Raw genomic sequence first — 23,004 nt, 5'->3', positions numbered from 1 at the left:
TGGTTGTGCTTGTGATATAAGTTGGCTTGAATTTATACTGTGATATGAGAATAAGCAGCTGTTAAATAAAACAGTTGAGTGTTCGATAAATGAGATTTTGAAAAATGCTTATACTGTAGTACTAAAAACACTGGCAAATTGTTTTACTTAAGTTAAAACTAAAAGTGCTACAATAAAATAAGCTGTTTCTATAAATTAAGTTGAGTGAGATTTTGCTTTTGGCTCCAAAAGAACTCTAACTTTAAAAAAAAAATTATTGTTTCTCCATTGTTTTTAATTTAAGCTTTCTCAAACGTAGCCATAATTATTTGATGAGATATGCAATTTGAGTCAATAACACACTAACTCCATATCAGTTTATGGTATATGTGACGACCATTAATTCAACTGTTGCTTAATCTAATCTTTAGACTTTTGAATTCATTGAAAATTTTTGAATTGTATATCTTTTATTCTCCACCGCCTATTCTAAATCTTTACAAAAAAACACAAGTCTTTTTTTTTTTATTAGAGAAAAAATAAGTCTTCTGTTATAGAGTTTTTATTTTTATTTTCTTTTCGGCCAATTTGTTATATAGAGTCTCAATTTCACACGAAAATCCAACTCCGAAAAATAGTTGCTTTTCTTCTCTCTCAAACAAAACATATATAAAGCCAATATCTGAATTCCGAAAAGCCGAAACCGCCTTGTTCCCTCCCGCCGACGATCGCCACCTTTCTCTCTCTTCAATCGCAGCCACCACAAACACCGTCGCCTCTCTCTCTCTCTCTCTCTTCCCCGGCCGAGTCGACTCAGCGATTCGCAATGTTCTTCCTCCGAGTCCACTCAGTGGACACCAACCACCCCGTCAGCCTCGAAGACGCCGAGTTCACCACCATCTCCGCCGCCAAGGCCGCCCAATCAAAACCTAGGTTCAGCGAGCGGAGAGGAATCGCGCACCTCTTTCGAACACGAGGAAACTCGTCGCTGCCGAGCCACGACGCCGAGTCCACTCTCCTCTTCGTCGTCGCCGTCCCCAACTACCTCTCCTTCAACGACTTCATCCGCTTCTGTGAGCCCCGCCTCGACCATGTCGCCGACCTCGTCTTCATCAGGTATACCTTTTCTTCGTTTCACAGAGAGAATCTAAACCTTTTCGATTTTGAATATTGAACGATTTTGTTGTTTTTTTGTGTTAGGAATTGAAAATTAGGGTTTTAGTGATATCTGTGGTTTGTGTTTGCTTTACAGTGGAGTAGATATAGACTAACTTATTGTGTGTTCAATTGGATTAGAAACGATGCCATGGAAGATCGGTACAGTGTTGTGATTAGGCTTATGGATGAGATGAAGGCAGATGGATTTTATGGCAGTTTCAATGGGAAGAAGTATTCGCCGGGCGAGGTTCGATGAGCATTTTCCTCTTTAGTTGTGTACATTGTTCATCTTGAGCTCATGTGTTCTGATTTTTGATTGATATATGTTTTTTTTCAGGCTGAGGTGTGCCATATACTGTTTCTGGCATCAGTGGACTACACAGATTCAGCTGAAATAGCCGGGACTCCTCCAGATTTATGTACTGAACTGCCTAGTTGCCCAGTTTGCCTTGGTAGGTCACGGTTTTGTTTATTCTTCCCTTGGATGAAGATGTATTATCCTTGTTTTTGTTCATTTCTTGTGTAGTGAAGTACTCTTGTACCCCATACTGATATTTTTTTTGTTTCAAATGTTAGAGAGATTGGATGCAGACACAAGTGGAATAGCAACTACACTATGCGACCATTCATTTCAATGTCCTTGTATCTCAAAATGGACTTATTTGTCATGCCAGGTGAGACTTTATATGTGTTTAAGATTGTTGTAGTTCATAGCTGGTTATATGCCAGGTGAGCTGGCTCTCTATTTCAGAACTACACTATGTGACCATTCATTGCATTTGTTGAATTTCTAGTCCTTGCAGATTGTTGAACATTTTTAAATTACCCAAAGGTGATGTTGGTAGGTTACAAAGTCCATTTTGTTAGTAGACATCAAAAGCAGCATTTTCTTTTTACCACTCTTTTAGGAGTTTTGAAACCCCAAGTTTTTTCCCAGCCTGTAGTACTATAGTAAGGGTGAACTTGAAACAAGCACCTATGCTAACCTCCTTTCTGGCATACTTATGGATGTAATTCTTTGGTCAAAGGAAAGACATGTATAGTTGTCCTGATCCTTTGCAGATTAGAATGAAACATTTCTATGCAAGGGTATGGTCTCGGGTTTCTGAATTTCAGTTCGTATATTTCTTGAAATGGCATTGGCTCCTTCAGTACTCTCATATAGATTAGGCCTCGGGCAACATTAGGGAATTTGATTATCCTACTATGTTGAAAAAAGTTGCTAAAATATTTGTGTCACCAGGTTTGCCGATTGTGTCAACAGCAGGATGACAATCCAGCTTGCTCTGTCTGTGGAATATTGGAAAATCCTTGGGTTTGTGTAATATGTGGTTTTGTAGGGTGTGGAAGGTAAAGATGCTGTAGTTTTTATTTTTTATTTTTTTTATTCTTACTCTGATAACTTCGGTCCCCCAAAGAATACCAGTAGAGAATAATTGATATTTATTTTTTCTTCAATAAAGATATAAAGAAGGCCATGCTGTTAGGCACTCGGAGGATACACAGCATTGCTATTCTCTTGACTTGAAGAGCCAGCAGATCTGGGATTATGTTGGTGATGCTTATGTTCACCGCCTGAACCAATCAAAAGTTGATGGCAAGCTAATAACGGATGTCAATTCTCACTGTCGAGAGTTGGGAGGAGATTGTGACAGTTGTGAATGTAGTGAGGATTCTGGAATTAGTGGAGCCCTCTATAGTAGCAAAGTTGAAACTGTATGTACTTCCTTCAAAAAGAATTCTTCTGAACTTATAGATTTCTAAATCTTTATGTTTAAATTTACTAGAAGGGAGAGCTTTCAACTTAACAGTTATCTGACTCAGTTTTTATTAGTTAAGGCACTCTATGTTCTTATTTCACTCTAGCTGGTACTATTCATATTTTCATTTTCTTATGTCTATTAGCTCATCCTTAGATATTGTATTTGACAACAGATTGTTGACGAGTATAATCGACTTCTTGCAAGTCAGCTTGAGACTCAAAGACAGGTAGGGTTTCTTCCCCGTCCATAACCCGTTCTTTCTGATCCACAAATGTGGCTGTTGGTGAATAACAAGTATACATTATCATCCAAGACTAGTTTTTTTTTTTTTTCTCTTGATTCATACAAGTGCTGTTACTTCCAATAATATGGTTTAATCCAGCCTATTTTATCCTGTTTTGTGTTTTCTTTTTTGTTCCTTGAATTCAGTACTATGAATCTCTACTGATGGAGGCCAAAAGTAAAGCTGAAAGTTCAAATTCAGAAGCATTGGAGAAGGCTGTAAATTTGAAGATACAGGATATTCAAAGTAAACTGGAGAAATCTCTTGAGGAAAAAAAGGCTGTTGCACACGTGAGTGCTATTGGCTCATTTGAAAATTATTTCAAGTTTTAGTGAATTTGATAACAAATTTTCCTGACGGTTTATTTTATGTGATTTACTATATTGCACCTGTTTTGATGTTTCTGTTTGTGTTCTTAGATTCACCAAACTCTCATCGAGGAGCAACAAACCTTGAGTGCAAAATATAAGGAAATTGAAGAGAGGTACTTATCTCCTAGTCTTTTTAAGCGATAGATGTGCATCTTTTATTGTTAGAATAATGCTGTAAGATATGCCATGGGGGTGATAAGTTGTGTATATAACTGAAATAGTCTCCTTAACTTTGTCTGTTTATTTCTTCCTACCTGCCAACCAACCATCAGAACTGAAGTCCTTGTATATTATAGTGCTTAAATGGGCCAGACAGACAAATGTAGTTCTTATATAGGCACTGAAAATTTTCTCGCCCCAGTGTTTAACTCAGATTTAACTTGTTCTTTTAGGGAAGCTACAACAATGAGGTTAAGAGACGAGAAGATAGTTGATCTGGAAGAACAGGTATTACACTTGCAAGTTTCTAGTTGTGTGCTTTTTTTATTAGTGTTGGCTTCTTAACAAGTTCAAATAATGTTGGTCACAGATCAGAGATCTTACTGTCTATATTGGAGCCCAAAAAACACTGAATGACATGACGAACTCCGATGATATCAAAGGGGGATCACTCCTACCTGTACCGTCTAAGCAATCTTCTTCGGCCAAAAATAAAAGACAAACAAAATCTAGCAGAAGACGGAATTAGATACTTTGAGAAGAGAATCAGCATCTCGTTTGTTCACAGCTTTTGGATCATGAAGCATTTCAGCATCTTATGATTCTTATCAGATAGGAATTGATGTTGTTATTCTAAATAGGATGTACAGATACAACCTGAACAATGTTGGGATTCGAAAGTCAAAAGTTTTAAATGTTGGGGTTCCCCATTAGTCGACTAATTCTAGGCAATAGTAGATTAGACTAGCTTTCTACAATGGCAGACAACTTACTAAGTGGCAAGAACTGGTGTGCTGCGCATGGAGGTCTGCCTGTATATTGCAATTGATGATAAAGGAAAACCATTAATATTTTGAGGAAGTTTTGTCGGAAAAAAAAAAAATATATATATATATATACAGATCCTATCCAGAGCGGAGCTCCGCTTTGAAAATTAACGTGTGAAGTTCAAGTTTTGGGTCACTTTTCGGTGGCATATCCACATCTCGACCGTTCAGTTTTTAGATACTAGTGTATAGATCGTCTCTGCAAATTTTCAACGAAAATGATGATCGTTAAGGCATTGATAACTGCCTTAAAGTTAGTACGGTTCAGGTTGACAGATTTAGTCCGTCCATTGGTTTAAGCGAGTTAGATACCTTAACGATCATCAATTTGGTTGAAAATTTGCAGAGATGATCTATACACTAGTACCAAAAAACTGAACGGTCGAGATGTGGATATGCGAACGAAAAGTGACCCAAAACTCGAACTTCACACGTTAATTTCAAAGCGGAGCTTCGCTCTGAATCGGATCTGTATATATATATATATATATATCCTATCCAGAGCGAGACATCGCTTTGAAATTTCATAGCGAGGTTAGGGTTTAGGGTCACTTTTCGGTCGCATATCCACATCTCAACCGTTCAGTTTCTAGGTACTAATGTATAGATCATCTCTGCAAAATTTCAGCCAAATTGATGGTCGTTAAGGCATTGAAAACTGCCTTAAAGCTAGTACGGTTCAGGTTGGACAGATTCAGTTCGTCCATTGGTTTAAGCGAGTTAGATACCTTAAAGACCATCAATTTCGTTGAAATTTTGCAGAGATGATCTATACATTAGTACTTAAAAACTGAACGGTTGAGATGTGGATATGCGACCGAAAAGTGACCATAAACCCTAACCTCGCTCTGAAATTTCAAAGCGATGCCTCGCTCTGGATATGATATATATATATATCAGATCCTATCCAGAGCGAGGTTAGGGTTTAGGGTCACTTTTCGGTCGCATATGCACATCTCAACCGTTCAGTTTTTAAGTACTAATGTATAGATCATCTCTGCAAAATTTCAACGAAATTGATGGTCTTTAAGGTATCTAACTCGCTTAAACCAATGGACGAACTGAATCTGTCCAACCTAAACCGTACTAACTTTAAGGCAGTTATCAATGCCTTAACGACCATCAATTTGGCTGAAATTTTGCAGAGATGATCTATACATTAGTACCTAGAAACTGAACGGTTGAGATGTGGATATGCGACCGAAAAGTGACCCTAAACCCTAACCTCGCTCTGAAATTTCAAAGCGATGCCTCGCTCTGGATAGGATCTGTATATATATATATATATATATATATATATATATATATATATATAGGAAGTTTAGGGCAAATGTCGCCTATAAAATAAAGGAACTTCTTCAATTTTTTGTGGCTCATAAACTCAATAACCAATGAAGGGCCACCTCCAGTAATTGGGTCTAAAGGGTCATTTCCTAAATTGTAGTCCCTTTTTTATCTCCAACAACAAACAAGAAAATGGTTAAAGGGTCATAAAAGGGCCAAAGGGCTTAGAAGATGGCCAAATATAGCCATTTGGCTAGCCCAGACCAAATTTAAAGGGATCAAATGAATGGCTAGGATTACATGCAACGACTAGTTACTTATTTATTTGTAATTTTTTTTATCAAAACGTTAAAAATTTTCAAAATCTCATTTTTTCTATAAATACATGCATCATTTCTCTATTATTTCACACCTTCTATTTTCCTTTTATAATTCACCTCAACATAGATATTTTATCTTGTTGAAATTTTGACACGTTAGAAAAAATATTTACATCTCAAAATATAATCTAGTTTAGAATAATAAGATCATAAATTTTAAAAAATTAATCAAACAATAATAAAATATTAAAAAGAGCTAAAATTTGGCCCCGCATTGCTGGAGACCATTTATTAAATAATTATATTTTGAGGGCTAAAATTTAGACCCGGACCCAATATAGCCCTCCATTACTGGAGATGGCCTTAGTAGCTGAAGATTAATATGGACCTCAATGGATAACTCCTCCTTTACTATTCGTGATGACCAAGGTTACCTAGTTGGTTTCTCCCATCAAAAGTATGGCCCGCCAAGCCAAAACTTACATTTCATAATAGTCGAGCTATTGATTATTTGTTTCATTCCACTTTTTTTTTTGGAGAGAATTGTCAACACATTGCATTGATCAGCGAAATTACACATAATAACTCATCCCTTTGGGACTATCAAAAGAGTCACTACCTAAATAATTCAACCTTTTTAAAAATCATGAAGCCCTGCCAAAATCTAACCTCGAACATTCTCTAAAAGGCCAAGACATCCTGGTTATTTTTGGCGACAAAACTCAGAGAGAAGCTACGAGTTCATTCTCCATAGGAGAATGAATTTTTACATAAAAGTAATTAAAATTAAAATAAACTAGCCCAGCAGCCCAACTATTCCATATGCCAGATAGAGGCCCAAAAGACAGGGAAACCGTAGCACTAGGCCCAGAAGGGTTCAAAGCCCAACTGGACTTGCTAAGGCCACCCAAACCCAGCAAGGCGGAGTACCAGTCCACCTCCATTCGACGACGCCAGTCGAGGAAGACTTCCATTACCGCCCACCGCCATAGTCGCCGCTCCCAACAGCAGCCAGCTTTACTCCGGCACAGGTCGGTGGAACCATTGCTAGCCCAGCGCCGCAATCATCATCTATGTCACCATTCGCCGACAGCACCTAGCCACTCAGCACAACACGAACACACGAGGAAGATCGGGGCCCGGCTCTCCACTGCGCGACCTCGTGACCAGCACCACTCACCGAATCTATTCCTATCCAGCCATCCTCAATCCTGAATTACCCAGATCCCTCATATTCGCCGCGAGAAACTCCTCGCAACACAGACTCACCACCACCCTTAAATTTGAGATGCCGACTACGAGGAACCCCACAACCCTTAATCTCCCAGCGACCAGACGAGAGGGAAATTCCATCTCCTCCAGCCCAATTTGCAGAGCCGCCGCCATAAGACCACGACCTCCACCTACCTCTCAGAGAGAGTAACCTAAGCATTGTTTTTTTATTTATTATTTTTTTTTTTTTTAAGTATGGTTAGGTTTCTGATGATAAATAAATAAAAAGTATGGTTAGGTGCTTCTCACAACGCAATCGTTTCTTTTAGGCCTCGTTTGTTTTGCGGATTTGAGGACTTGGGAAAGGAAAGTTATTCCTTTCCTTTGTTTGGTAACCACAAAGTCCGGAAATGTTTTCCTGATATAGGGGAAAGTTGGGGGTAAACTCATTCCACTCAAACTTCATGGGATTGAGTTTCCCATCCCATTTCCCAGCATTAATTGCAATAATTTTGGACAATAATACTCTCGCATTAATTGCTTGAGTACCCTTGGTAGTGTTGAAAATTCATTCCAGATTGTTTTTATTTTAAAATAGAAGGGTATTATTGAAACATTGATATATTTTTATTTTCCTTTCCTGCACTAACCAAACATCGGAAGGGAAATCAAATGATCTTTCCTGAATGCTTTCCCTACTTTACCAAACACTAAAAATTAGACGGGAATTTTAGTTTCCCTTCCCCACAGGAAAGACAAGGGAATCGATTTCCCGTGAACCAAATGAGGCCTTAAAGGAAAGGAAAACCATTAATTTTTCTGGATGGACCTGAACCCTAAAGCTATGGAAAAAGCTATAAACCATCTGCTTCCCTATAGATGTGAGGTTGTCACTACTTCAAAGAAGCATGATAACCTTATTGATTTTCTGTTTAATGGCTAATTTCTATCTTTTCTGCCAAAGAAAGGGCAAACAATTAATAAATTTTGGAAAACAATTAATAATTTTTGGAAATTTGGTTCCCTCCCTCCCTATACTAAAGGAACCTTCATTGAATTTGTGCGGCTCGATCATATACTTAGCCATGCAATTCGTGGAACTAATAACATGCAAAGAATGCTTGTTAACTAATGCAAGGTTGGTGCGTTGCGAATTTATATATATGCACTTTAAACATACAAGCTAGTTACTTGAAATTCTCTCTTTCACAAGAAGAAAATTAGATCAAAGGCAATGATGATGGAGATGGCAGAAGATACAAGAGAAAATATTGTGATTGTGGGTGGTGGGATTTGTGGCCTTGCCACTGCTCTTGCTCTTCACAGGTTTAATTAGTTTAGTTTTTGTCTTTATTTTTATTAATCTGATGCATTTCCACATATATAGAGAACAATATATAGATCTTTATTAGAAGTGAGGGATCCTCTGATATTTTCTGGGGTGCAGGAAGGGCATAAGAAGCTTGGTCCTAGAAAGATCAGAGAGTTTGCGAGCAACGGGAGTAGCTATCATTATTCAATCTAATGGATGGCGTGCACTTGATCAACTTGGTGTTGCCTCCTATCTTAGACAAACTGCTAATCCTATACTATCGTAAATCTCTCTCTCCCTCTCACACATAAAAAAGAAAAAATTGTTTTGAGTTTGTTTGGGAATTGGGATTGCTTCACTGTAGTAATAAGAAAAATAATCTCTATGTTCACTGTTTCTAGTTGTTTTTTTTCTTGGCTTCACTGTTTATTCCTGTGTTCACTGTTGCATTATATTCTCAGCAGATAATGTTTTACTATTAATTTCTGCTGTGTGATTTGATAATTTGATTTCTTTTCAGGGGACAATTTAAGTCACTTAATGACAACAAGCTACAAAAATTACCAGTTGGGTGAGTTCTTGATCAAGCTTTTTTTGTTTTTCTTTGCATTTCTACTCTCCACCAGAAGAAAAGTATGTTAAAATTTCTTTTTCCTCCATAGCTTCATAAAAACAGTGACATTTTTTTAAGTTGTATGTAATATCATAACAGGAAAGAAGAATTACGATGTGTGAAAAGGACTGATCTGATGAATATCATGGCTGATAATCTGCCACAAAACACCGTACGTTTTGGGTGCAACGTACTTTCTATCGAGTTGGATCCCATAACTTCTTCTCCAGTTCTTAAACTTCAAGATGGAACCAGTTTGAATGCCAAGGTACGTATTGCTCCATATTCAGAATTCCGGTGCCTGCCAATGTCTCTAAACGTTATTATCATCATTTTTTCTTCTTCTAAATAATGTATGGAGCATCCTTCAGGTTGTGATCGGATGCGATGGAGTGAACTCTACGATTTCATATATGATGGGGGCGACGGCTACAAATATATTCAACGTATGTGGGATAAGAGGTTTCACAAGTTATCCAAGCGGTCATGAATTCGGCAGTGAGCTCAAACTCACCAAAAAAGATGATGTTCAAGTCGGACTATTGCCCATGACCACCAACCTGGTTTATTGGTTCCTTACTCGCAAATATATATCGTGCAGTATGTAATTAAATTAGATATTTAGATACTAGTCCCCTACCGTTTTATAATCTAAGTATGTACGTACTTATGTATATATGCATGAACAGAGTCCAAGATCTCCCACAGCCAGAAATTAATAGGGGATATGGCAGCTGCATCAGTGAAGGACTTTCCTTCTAGCATCAAAGAGATGGTAGAGAATTGCTCACTAGAGTCTCTACATCTTTCAGACTACATGAGATACCGACCACCGTGTGACGTACTACGAAGACGATTTCGGGTGGGAACAGTAACAGTGGCAGGAGATGCCTGGCATGCAATGGCTCCGTTCATTGCTCAAGGTGGCTCAGCCTCTTTGGAAGATGCAGTTGTGCTGGCTAGGTGCTTGGCGCGAAGGACTATTGTTGGTATTCCAAGTGGAAGAATGAGCAAGACGATGGTAGAAGAAGCACTTGATGAATACCTAAAAGAGCGGAAACCTCGAGTTCTAAGACTATCTTTGCAGACGTACCTAATTGGGAAAATGCATGATACTTCATCAAAATTTATCAAGTTCATATGCACTGTGTTCATGGCGATCATATTCTACGACTCGCATGGACATACTCGTTATGATTGTGGTACCCTCTGATTAAGATTCATGACTCGGGCTTATGCTTATGAAATGATTATCAATTAAGTACATGTTCCTTAACGTTTCAAATAACAAGTTTGTTAAAGTTACATTTCAAATTACCAACAAAGCCTTACGAATTTGAGTTAGCGAATTTTAGAACGTGCTAATTAAGTTATGCGTCCAAAACTCACTGGCTTAAGGTCACGGCCCTGCACTGAATTCCTCGATTTTTTATGAGAGCAAAATATTAACATGCTCAATACTATAGAACATGATCTCCAACTAAATGACTATTTGTCATTGGAACATTCTTCATATAATGGTATGCCAACTAAGCAAATATGTCGCACTGTTTAACTACATACATCTATGGAGGTACGAAAATCAATCACCAACATGAAATTCATATGAAACGGCATTTGCTTATGAAATTTCACCGGCACAGCCTTTAACTACTAAATGTGGTCGGCAATGCTGTTTTTTTTTTTTTGGTAGTCTTCGTGTTTAAGCTCATGAAAGCTAAGACTATGGAGTTCGGAGATGACATTGACATGGTACATCTCTTAACCATGTAAGAACTATGAAGAGCTTGAAAATTTTGTTGCCCTAGGTCAAATGCAGAGGTCTTCCCAAAATCCTCTTCTTTTTTTTAGAGTAACCCAAAATCCATTTTCATTAGGTCTTATATTTCAAAAATCAACTCAGAAGACACTTGCAATATTCCTTCTCTTGCAATTCCCCACTGAAAATGTAGAAGAGTCTCCCATCAACACACAACAAATCCAACCAAACTCGGAATCTCTTAAATTTGGGTGGCGATTTTGTTAGGCTTGGCAGATGCACAAATAAGGTTATCAAAACTAGGATAAACACACATTCGATGCAATGAACCGACTTCTTATTAACACCAGAAAATTAACTACAGGAAATTACAATCATAAATACTTTTGATAAACATGTCTGACTATGATTCCCAATCAAGAAACTAAATTCTGGGTAACATCTTGGTGAATAATTTAGACAAAAAAAAATGAACAGTTGGCGCGAATCAAAGAAACTAAAATCTTTTGCTGAATTCCCTCATTGTCTGATTTGGTCGGCACTGCATTGTCTTCAAAACTTAAAACTATGAATTCATACTTCTCCAATTATCCTAAATGAGGGAAATTGCCTCACACAACCTACTTTCAGATGCCACTATAACCAATTCTACTGGGTTAATTCAAGTATCCTAAAACTATAGATTCCTATATCCGCAGCTTCCTCACAAAAAAATGAATAAATATGGTGAGACCAGGAAAGGGCACACGGATGGATACATACACTCGGAAGTTTGTTGTCGAAAGGATGCACATAATATTGTCACCTTTGAGGTTGATCCGAACCTGCTGCTCCAGAAGCGGTGCTAGGCCCAGCACCATTTTCAGTTGGAGGGGAGGTGCCCCATTTTCCTTCTGATTCTAATGGCTCAAGTACATGCACTCCACCATCTGTAAGACCTAGTGCAAACTGATTGGGATCCGATGGATGTGCCGCGACAACAAGAGGATACACGCTTAAGCTGTTAAAATTTTGTTGTTAGATATGCCATTCCCAACACATAAAGACCACAAGTATCCTAATTGACCACAAGTAAAAAGGAAGTAAGTTTGAAAAAAGTACATCAACACTGCCATCATACTGACAAGTAAGGCTTTTACCTTGGATTTGGAGGTAAATAAGCAGCTGGTAATATTCGGCATCTCAACCTGAGGGTTGTAGCAGTAAGCACCCCCACACTTCCATCTGCAAAGCTAACATAAATTGACTGGCTATCACAGGAATAAGCAGCATGTGTGATTGGACCACTAGCCTCTCGTGGGACCCACTATATAAGAAACATCATTCCATTAACGTCAGTAACACTAATCAAATCCTAAAACAACACAGCAAACAATTTATTTATTTTTGGGTTGGGGGGGGAGACGCTCACCTGCTTGAGGCATTCTAATTTTGGTGCTTCATAAATGGCTATCTGTGTTTCATGAACTGCCAGCAAGTGTATCTGATCCAAGTGGAACTGAACCCGAGTATCTGCAAGAGGGGCAGCAGCTCGCCCACTTGGAATCTGAAGGAATTTACTAGCTTGCCTCTCCCATCCATCCGTGTTCCAAACACACAACTGCAGAGAACAGAAATAAAGACATTGACGACTTCCAGAAGCTAGTCAAGCTAATCATGTTTTTCTTGCTTCAGCAAAGGAGATACAACAATAGTGAAAAGCAAGAGAGCAGATAACAATAGAATTTGGCTGAGATATGGGACAAAGTCCGGGCAGACACATTCAGGTGAGATGCATTATAGAAAAGCAATTCCAGGCTGTTAAGGTTATACTAATGAAATGGTTTCAATGGTAAGTGTGAAATGCCACAGAATCAGTTCACTATGAAGTTGACCTATAAACAATTTGGAAACTCTGTCTAATCCTTTTGGTGTGGCTTCTTGTGATAAAAAGCTTCTTGTGTCATCTTAGCAGTAGCAGACTGACATGCAAACATATACACACCCAAACAGTCTACATTAATACCTGAGAATCAGCTCCCGAGGATACAAGCACATTAAGAACATGTGAGAAGGCAAGGCCCGTTATTCTTTTCTGATGACCTTTTAGCTTAGTTTTAACCTGTAACAAGGGAGCATATATAGTTTGTTAATAATCCCATGTTGCAGTATCATAACCAAGTAACAAATCTATAGCTTCAGTTAATACAGACCTCATCAACCCGAACATTGTAAATCTGGATGGAAGAATCTTCCATGCCTATGGCAATGATATTATTGTCTTGGGGATGAAATGCCAGATATGTGGCAGCTGGGGGTGGAGGCATGAATGTTGTCATCGTCTGCAATTCAGATAACGTAACAGGATTATAACATATACATAATATTGTCATTGTCCACTACAATAGAGGAAACATAAGATCATAGAAATCTGATGGTTTGGAATAAGCTAGCGAGCTACATCCAACTACAAGCAAATAGAGTATTAACACTTTGCAGTGGAGTGATTCTATTACCACCCCCAAAGTGCTCATCGCACACCCCTGTTTTGGGGGGGGGGGGGGGTGTTCAGTTTTCTCTTATGCATAGCATGCACAGTTCATACACATTGCAGTGTCTTATCATTACCTACCAACCAGCACACTTGACATGGTGAATGAGAGAAGTATTGGGAAAACATCATACCTTAAATGTCATCATATTGAACAGGGATATTTTCCCGCCTGAAGCTGACATAACGTAAGAGTCATTCTTTGAAAGTGCAAAGCATGGAACAGCATCTTCAGGGTTTGTATCACTTATATCATTAGTCATCAGTATGCCACTTGCAGGTTGCCACAGTTGTGGTACAATACTAGCTGTGGCCTACAAGAGACGAATTCTTTGTCAATCACAAACTTCAGGACATGCACAAAATACTAAATGCAACCATCTAACGTATGAATAATATACCTTCCCTATCGTGGTTCTGTCATTTCGTTGCCATTTCCAGAGCTTGTGCACAGCATTAGATGATAATGCCAATATGGCAAGTCCTGAATTTGTGTAAATTAACCTAGACACCTGCAATAACTATCTTGTCAGATTATGAAATAAAATAAGTAATTTGAATAACTACAGACAAAAAGAAAATCAATACCCTCATTGCTGTTAAATTATCAGGAAGCCTCAGAGACCGGCATTGTGATGGTTCATTGATTTCAGTCAGTTTCCAGATCCTGGATTTCTCTATTGACTCATCAACAATTCTAGGTTTCACGTCAGCCAAACTTCGACTGTCATTGTTCTACACAAAATCCAAAAAGAAAAATAAAACATTGAACATAATAACACTACTTTCTACCATTAAAAAAGAATTGAAAATTTGTTTCAAAAGCAGTTCATCTGGCATAATACACATATTATGAGAAGGTTCAAATATGAAGATTATTTACTTTCTACGTCAACATTGATTTATATGGATTTCTTCTGGGATTTGAGTCACCCATGAGAGATAATCATGACACTCACCAGTCCAACCATGGCTGGCACCGGAGCTGCTCGATCTCCAATGCCTGTTCCAACAGTAATGTTAGACGATCCAAATGCTCCTATTGCTGGGGCCTGCATAATAATGAAGCAGACACACATTGTGAACACCACCCAAGAAAGCCAATGAATCTGAAGATATGCCAAAATGAAACTTTACCTTCACAACAGCCACAGAAGCAGCTCTGGAAGCATCAAATGTACGACTCTCCACTGTTCTCAGCAACCTAATTCCATCTGAATTTGCTAGAATTTTAATACCATTGTCATTTGTTGAGACAGCTAACAGTATTCCTTCTTTGTTAAATCTAATAGAAGGAGAAGCCTGCAGAATTTTTAGACCATGATGATTAGTTGGAAAGAACGACTTTATTGAAAAAATAAATAAATAAACATGATGTAATGCCTACCGGCAGTCCACCATCTGCATCTGTACTTGTCAAAAGGTTAACACTGTCCATGTCCCAGAATTTAACCATGAACTCATCACCAGCAGCCAAGAATCGATTCTTGGTGGTATCAAACTGCACAACCCCAACAGTCCGCTTCCCAAGACCATGATAGGTACGCTTTACAGCTCCTTCACTTTCATTCCATTCCACCAAGTATGAATCCCCTTCTTTGTTTGTCCCACACGAGAATAGCCTGTGATGTTCAGAGATTAGACATCCATCAGAATTTTATACATAAGAAAACCAAACATCGCATCACTAATGGAAGAAAAGACTTTGTAAAGCATTCTGATATTATGCCTACCTTGATCCATCAGCACTGTATGCCATAGTGGTAGACGAATGTCCTGGTGCATCATAGTCAACTCTTGAGCCCACATTATCATACAGCCATGCCTTTATTTTTCCATCAGTTGCTGTCGAGAAAATAAACTGGAAAGAAGAATTATAGTAGGATATTAGAACTTAGACACAAAATTATCAATATTATGCAATTTATTAAACATGAAACTGAAGTTACAATTTATGAATAACTGAAACAACATAGGACTTATTGTTGTTAGGATCCCCCAATTTCAATTTCCAATTGTTTGTTCTATTATGATAAGAATTTGTTTCATATTGTCCCCATCTAGTAAGAGTAAGACTAACTTGGATCGATCACATATCTGTACAAAGGTTTGTATTTATCAAGTCATATCCTGAATCTATATGCCTTCAGTAGCTTTTTCCATCTGTGCATCCCAAAGACTGGAAAGTAGTGTGCACACATATAGTAGAGATGGGACCAAAAACCAAAAAAACAAATAGCAAGTTTTTCAGGGTACATTATTATCAACATGATAAATGAAATGAATATTACCTGAATACTCTCCTTGTGATGTGGGCACACCGAGTACACAGGTGCTTCGTGGCCCTCAAATGTATGCTGCTTAGCCCCAGTGACAGCATCCCACACCTGCAAAATATTGAACTTATGTATAACTATCATTGAACCTGCAGAAAGAGACTAAAGTAGCGCAAGTCATCATACCTTGATAACCCTATCCTCGCCACAAGTCACAACACAGAGCTGTTTGTTTGGATATGAGAAAGCAAGATCATTAACACTGCCCGCATGTGCCTCAATCTGAAAACAAGAAACACCCCCATGCTTAAGTCAATCTTTACCCATATGAATTAAGATAACTCAAAAAAAAAAAAAAAAGGAGACCAATGATAAAAAAAATATACATAAATAAAGTAGTATTTGATGAGATAACTTAATTCAAAGGGATTGTTTGACGGACAAACCTCTAGATGATTTCTTAAATCATCACCACCATGATATGAGTATATGTGAACTAGATGCTTAGAGTATGCAACACCTGTAGAATAAGCCTGAGTTAACATTTTTTAATTCTTGAAAACATTTACTTAGCAGGGTCACCTTCTAAAATGAGAATAAGTAATACATAAACAACACCATTAACACTTACCAAAAAGAGTTCCATCAGGACTCCACACTACACGGTTGATCGATGCTGTATAATCATTGGCCAAAGTTGCCTATCGGAAAATAAGAAGGCACATGTTCACTCACATAATGACTCCAACAAGCATACACATGATACTCAATCTCAGTTAAATACAGAGAAGAAGAAAAAAAAAAAAAAAAAACCTGCAGAGCCACTGAACATGTTGCAAGGTCCCAGGCTTTGAAGTTCCTATTAGCAATTCTTTCATGGCTTGGTAACTCATATACCATGACATCACCCATATTTGTTCCAACTGAAAGAGTGAAATCACTGATCAATTAACAGAAAGCATAAAAGCTAAAATTTAACTTTGAAAAAAAAATCAAAAAGAATAATTTGTTTAGACTAAGATTGAGATCAGCTCTCACCCTGAATAGTTACTTACCAAGTAGTAGAATCTGTTGCACTGGGTGGAAATCCATACTCTTGACAGATGAACCTGGATTTATTGTCATGACTACATTCCTGGGCAAGTCATCAGTAGAGTAGGAACTCTGACCATGGCTCTGGTTAGGATAAGCAACTGGCAGAATATTTACTGGCAGATTATTTGCCTGTTGCAAAATTAAGTTAATATAAGACCAATTGCATAAACTAAGAAGATTACCAAGAAAATTTGTCATTAAAAATAATAAAGAAAATCAAGATACGATCGTTGACACCAACTTGTCAATCACAAATCACCTAATGCTGGACTGGTGTGTAAATTGTTTGCTATTAATCCAAATGTTATTGAGACAATCTAAGTTCCTAATTTGCAAAACTGAACAAGGCTGCTTTCTCACCAGAAATTTTAACCATCCTTAATCATCAAGTCATGTTTTAGTTCATTGCATAAATATACCATACAGCTACCAATGGTTGAGGAATTTATTCAGGAAAACAAAGAATTTTGTAATGGATAAATATTGTCAAGAGAATGTACTTCAAAAAGGATGGAAAACTTCAAATTTAGTATATATAACTCGCACTTCCATCAGATAAATCACAATCACAATCTGAAACAATTAGCAGCTAAGATTTATACCTCATCTGTTACTCCAAAAGGTCTTGATCTCTTCATCACATGTTCAGAATCTGCTGTTTGATAGTCCATAGCTGGGTTATTGGTAGGAGGAGTTCTAGGGCGCTTTAAGAGGGCTCCTATAATGATAAGTAAAATTTGTAATGAAAACTAAAATATTAAAATCAGTTGGAATATCGAAAAGGAAAAAATAGCTAAACAGAAGCCCATGTTAAATTGAAAAAATAGTAAAGACAGAATGGGTTTCAAACAAAGACAATGCACCCGAGTATCCATGCTCTCATGCCAAGGGAACACCAAACATGTACATAAAATGTGTAGAAGAAAAGAGATTCTATTAGGGAAAAAAAGATGATAAGTGATGAAACCCAATAAGGAGAAAGCAAATAAAACTTCTAACGCATTTTTTTATATGTGCAGTGCGCATCTTGTAAAATTTAGAGCACACTAACAATGGACAAGGCTCCCTATAGCTAGCCACTAATATAGCTCTAGAAACAGCCAGTAATACCGCGGTACCTGCATTGTTAGCTGCAGCCAAACCCATCGGCCCGGCGGAAGCAGAGGGATGAGGCACAGGTGATGAGTTGGCCATCCATCCAGCAAGAGATGTTGGAAGCGCAGCAGGTGTGGGCTGAAAGGGCTACACATGCATATACACCCAGAGTAAGACATTAACTTGTAGATCACTTACTACGAGAGAAAAAATATATGGTTGTTCAACTTACTCCATGAGCACCAAGTGGAGGGAAACCCCCCGTCTTTGGGACTGCCCCCATTAAATGATTAGTAACAGGGGATGGAGCCCTGGCACCATTCGGTTGTCCACAGCTATGGTCTACAAATAGGGTCTTTATGTCAGGGTTAGGCCTTGGATTCTTACAAAGCTGGTGCTGCCAGTTTAAGCTGCAAATGTAATGTCACAAAAGTTGAGAAATCATGCCTTGTAAAATTAAAGCAAGGAAAACTGTATCAAGTCTCAGAACTATGAGGAAGGAGCTTCTCAAGTACCTCTGATTGATAAGAGTCCGCAATCTTGAGTTTTTCAGGGTAGGAAATTGAAGTTTATCACGAAACAATGGGTTAGCCTCTATTAACTTTTTCAGTTCAGCAAGCATTATACCCCTTGCAGACTTTGTATCACCATACTTAGATAACTGTTCATTATCCCTGAGAAGCAATGCAAAACCAAAAACAAGAAACGTCATACAAAAAACAGACACAAAAACGCAGCCAACAAAACAACAATACTACAATCAATTCCTCCTCACCTAAAGTTATCCAGAGTCAACAGCTGTGTAATTTCCTTAAAAAGTTCTTCATTGAATGCTGCAAACACTTTCAAGTCCTTGACTAAAATGTCCACAGCTTTTGCTCGATCCCTCCTACATTAATCCAATTTTTAATCAAAACCGGATCCAAATTACTTCAAAACTCAAGTAAAGTTAATCAAAACAGGCGAAAAACTTAACCACCTACTTGTCTAAAGCTTCAAGGTACTTCTGCTTGCGTATCTCGAAAAAGATCTTCATAGAGTATCTATTATCATCAACCTTGGTGAAACCAGACAAATACTTCTCCACCTCTTCCCACTCCCCATTTGTCACCATATCTTCAAAGTACCTCATGTTAAAGAAAAACCCTGACTCTTGCTCCAACCTCCACAACCACAACCACAATCACAATCACAGTAAAAATTAAATCAATCATTATTCCTCAATTCAAAAAAAAAAAAAAAAAAAGGTACATAATACGAAATTCATAAACTGACAAAAGTAAATAGGAAATTGAGCATACTTGTGAACACTCTCTTTGAATTTCTCTTCATCCAGAAACTGAAGTATGAGAAACACAAGCTCTCTGCTCAGCGAGGACATCTTCGTCTCTGCCAAGCCCTAATTCAGTCAGAGATCCAAAACCTTCACGCTTCAATTTCAACAATACTACACCACAAAAACCCCTATCACAATCCAAACAACCAAACTCACACCAAAATAAAAAAATCAAAACCAGAAAAAAAATCCAAGCGCTTTCGAAAAATCAAACCGAGAAATGAAGAAGGAGAAGGTTTACCTGGAATGGAATTGATGGCTCAGATCGGAGAGGGTTTGAGAACTCTCTCTATCTCTCTCTCTTTCTCTCTCTCTCTCTTTCTAGTTTCTCTCTCTCTAGCTTTCTTTGATTTTGGTCTTGGGGAAGCTCGACTATTTATACGAAGAAGAAGAAGGGTTAGGGATTTGGGAAGAGGAGAGAGAGAGAGAAACTGGTAGCAGACAAATTAAATAGCGTGAGCGAGAGAACGAGACGAGATGATGATAGGTTATGTGATAAGTACCTCTGCTTATATATAAGACCGACGATGCGTTAGATTTCTGGTTATAGTGGGTGATAAGCCGGTTGGCTTATACGGTTCTTTTGTAACGCTGGATTTGGATTTATTTTCGCCTGGATATGCGGGTTTCTCTCAGATAGTTGAGTCGGTGTCAATTTTTAATTACTATTAGTCTGGTTTTTTTACTATTACTGGGGTTAAATACCTTGGTAATTATCACCTCTTTTGCTTTGCTTTGGACAACTTTTTCCTTCGTTTAGATTGTGATGGACAAATTTTGTTACACACTTTTGTAGTTCATAATTATCCATACTACATAGGAACATCACTGATGAAAAGATTGTTATATGGACCTCGTATTTATTTATTCAATAAAGTGTCTAAGCCACTTGAGTCGATTCCACATGTGGTATATGTATAAACAATTTACTTATGATAGTGAATAAAATCAAAAGTAGTAAATTAGAGTAAAACTTTTGTCTAAATTATGAAACATGTTAAAATATAAGACACATATTGTGAAATGAATAATGTAGAAATTGTAGACTATATATGAGAATTGAGAAATAGAGATTTTGTTTTATGTGCATAGTGATTGATCATCGATAAAAACACATATTCTAGAGGTATTCTAATTCAAAGTATGGTCTAAACCCTCAAAATTTAAGCGATTCAGAGTTTGTTCTTGGAGATTACGATGGTAACCTTTTAGTAGCATATGCTAGAAATGTTGCTTACTTGTTAGTTTTTATTGTGAAAGTTTATGACCTCTATGAATGTTTATAAAACATGATTTAATGGTTATGCATTAGTTATAATTGAAAGAGACTTTAACTTACTTATCTGTTGTCTCCTTATTGCCTCTACAAGTGCATGGAGATTAAATTGTAACTTCGAGAACATTATTTTATAGCTTGCAACATAAAATCCTTCCATCATGTGATGCAGAAAGCTATTTATTGATGATTTGTCCAAAACATATTTGGCTATGTAATTTATTCCTGTGTTTTTATTTTATCTATTATTTCTAATAGTAAAAATAAAACATAAATAGTTATTTTTCTAATTGAACTTCAAATCAGACACACGCATTAAACCTTCATATATGTACATAATATATATCTAACTAAAAAATATGCAATCTCTTTGGCTATAAAATTACAGTGAGAAAAGTAAAAACTAATAGATTGCACATGAGCTCTCTCTCTCTCTCTCTCTCTCTCTCTCTCTTTCCCGACCATTGTTCCTCATGTAGGTCTTGCCGTCTTGGTCGTGGAACCCCTCAATATATTCTTCTTCTGTAACAAAAAAGGCCAATATTGCCCCCAATTTCCATTGAAAGTTATTAGGGTGGTTGGCCACTTTCTTTCTATTTATTTTTCTGGCCAATTTCTTTATGTCATTTATTATCATATTGTATGGAAATATTGAGGCAGATCAACCTGACACTAAATTACCATAATGGGTGGTGTAGTTACTACTCACATTGTTTCATACAAGGCCATACACAAGTCAAATGTAAATTGTATTCTAGGGTCAGATAATATGCTGAATCTATCAACACTTCAATTTTCGTACGAGGTAACACGAGTCATGACAGAATAAGAAAAGAGTCTCTCTTTTTCTATAAAATAAACTTTAAAATACATAAATCTCTAAAACAACCCCATCCAAACTAATAGCTCTATTAACTAAGGGAGGTAGAGAGTGCTCCCATACCTCTCCTTTCAATCTTGAATGTCCCAACATTTTAAGGGTGTACTATGAAGTTCATTTCTCTAAAATTATGCTTGATGGTGAAATTTTTAAAACTTCGAGCAATCAATTGAATGTCTTTGATGATGGATTTAGGCCTTCAAAGTGTACTATAAACTTGATTCACACAGTCAATAACTAAGTTCGAGTCTCCTTCAAAATGTGAAAAACAAAGTCAAAATTGTAATATTGGACCGTTTTACAATTGCCCACTAAATGAAGCGTATTTTTGATACAATCAACTATTTTACTATGTGATCGTAACTTTAACGGTTTATCATTTATGATAAATATATATATATATATATATATATATATATATAAACGGATAAGTGGAAGTAGACCAAAGTCATGAGAAATTTTTCTATCCTACTGGAGAACCATTTCAGCTTGCCACATGGTCTGACGAACCTGTAAAAAATTACCACGTGGAAGCTCTCTCTTGAATTGTTCATTCGTTCTGCAGTCAAATTTAGGTGAAGACGAAATCTAAACCGAAGTCTCCAAGCTTCCTACTCTCCTTCTTCTTTCGCTTCTCCATTGTCGGGCTTCTTTCCCAAATCACTGTCCTTCATATCTTTAACAAAGCAGTAGTCATTTTCACTAATTTCATTAGCACTGTATATCTCGCAATCAAAAGCCATGTTTCTCATCGGAGACATGGATCTCGTTTTTCGGTGCAGAGACTTGTCCGGAAGCCTCAGATCTTTGCCTCATTGTGACCCATACTCGAATTGGTCATTTGCATCTTCCTAGTGGAAAGCTGCAAGATCTAGCATCGGCATCTGGCTTTTCCCAACATGCCTGCATGATTCAAACTCATCAGCCCAATTGCAGTAGATCCGTTCGATTGAAATTAAGATTTTATCTAAGAATTTTTCAAGAGATTGCAGTATATATATATATATATATAAGATATATATATATATATATATGTATATATATATATATAAGACCTAATAAACACTTCAATTGGAATTGAGATGAATGATTATGTATAAAAATCTAACTACATGCATGATCGATGTAATCACATGAGAAGATCTTTATTAAAATAACTTCATGTTCTGTTTACCTTGATCAAGATCTTTGACTCCATGAGAGAAACTGCAATCTTTGGAGAATAATGAGAAGACGAATTGGCAGATAACGCTAGAAGGATGAGTAGCTAACGGGAGGTAACGGGGCTGTAACATGAGCTGTTAAAAACTTCCACTTGATAATTTTTTACTGGTGCGTCAGACCATGTGGCAAGCTGAGATGGTTCTCCAGTAGGATAGAAAAATTTCCAAAATTCATACGCTAGGTAGTCGGGTCATATATAAAAACCAATTTCCACCTCATAATAAATTTTTCATTATTTTAAATAGGGATAGC

General features: G+C 37.3%; 3 protein-coding genes across 4 annotated transcripts; 2 read left to right on the top strand and 1 right to left on the bottom strand.

Annotated features, from left to right (window-relative positions):
- The first annotated feature begins 614 nt into the window (after positions 1–614).
- LOC112188772 (BRAP2 RING ZnF UBP domain-containing protein 1) lies at positions 615–4,574 on the top strand. The gene is made up of 11 exons (XM_024327979.2): positions 615–1,095; positions 1,276–1,384; positions 1,475–1,589; positions 1,714–1,811; positions 2,381–2,487; positions 2,601–2,853; positions 3,073–3,126; positions 3,330–3,473; positions 3,603–3,667; positions 3,947–4,001; positions 4,084–4,574. The coding sequence occupies exons 1-11, from the start codon at positions 806–808 to the stop codon at positions 4,240–4,242; spliced, it is 1,449 nt and encodes a 482-aa protein (XP_024183747.1). The 5' UTR covers positions 615–805; the 3' UTR covers positions 4,243–4,574.
- A 3,991-nt stretch (positions 4,575–8,565) lies between these two features.
- LOC112189744 (monooxygenase 1) lies at positions 8,566–10,580 on the top strand. The gene is made up of 6 exons (XM_024329089.2): positions 8,566–8,682; positions 8,804–8,950; positions 9,189–9,239; positions 9,381–9,549; positions 9,653–9,881; positions 9,971–10,580. Exons 1-6 carry the CDS (start codon positions 8,591–8,593, stop codon positions 10,492–10,494), a joined length of 1,212 nt encoding a protein of 403 aa, XP_024184857.1. The 5' UTR covers positions 8,566–8,590; the 3' UTR covers positions 10,495–10,580.
- A 778-nt stretch (positions 10,581–11,358) lies between these two features.
- LOC112186761 (topless-related protein 4) lies at positions 11,359–19,771 on the bottom strand. 2 transcript variants are annotated; one of them, XM_024325270.2, is made up of 26 exons: positions 19,614–19,771; positions 19,338–19,483; positions 19,020–19,199; positions 18,812–18,925; positions 18,552–18,710; positions 18,269–18,446; positions 18,060–18,183; positions 17,544–17,659; positions 16,902–17,070; positions 16,660–16,769; positions 16,478–16,547; positions 16,293–16,366; positions 16,033–16,128; positions 15,862–15,957; positions 15,304–15,431; positions 14,958–15,192; positions 14,708–14,872; positions 14,530–14,622; positions 14,159–14,305; positions 13,972–14,082; positions 13,705–13,884; positions 13,233–13,361; positions 13,046–13,141; positions 12,452–12,640; positions 12,180–12,346; positions 11,359–12,040 (listed from the first exon to the last, which is right to left on the bottom strand). In XM_024325270.2, the coding sequence occupies exons 2-26, from the start codon at positions 19,415–19,417 to the stop codon at positions 11,842–11,844; spliced, it is 3,405 nt and encodes a 1,134-aa protein (XP_024181038.1). In that variant the 5' UTR covers positions 19,418–19,483; positions 19,614–19,771; the 3' UTR covers positions 11,359–11,841. The 2 variants fall into 2 exon arrangements, with proteins under 2 accessions (XP_024181038.1, XP_024181039.1); XM_024325271.2 differs by having other exon boundaries at positions 19,338–19,500; positions 19,614–19,759.
- Between the last annotated feature and the right edge of the window lie 3,233 nt (positions 19,772–23,004).

Source organism: Rosa chinensis, chromosome 2, assembly GCF_002994745.2.
Source record: "Rosa chinensis cultivar Old Blush chromosome 2, RchiOBHm-V2, whole genome shotgun sequence".
Taxonomy (NCBI): Eukaryota; Viridiplantae; Streptophyta; class Magnoliopsida; order Rosales; family Rosaceae; genus Rosa; species Rosa chinensis.
Note: the sequence above shows the minus strand (reverse complement) of the source record. Positions and strands in the feature narration are given on the sequence as shown.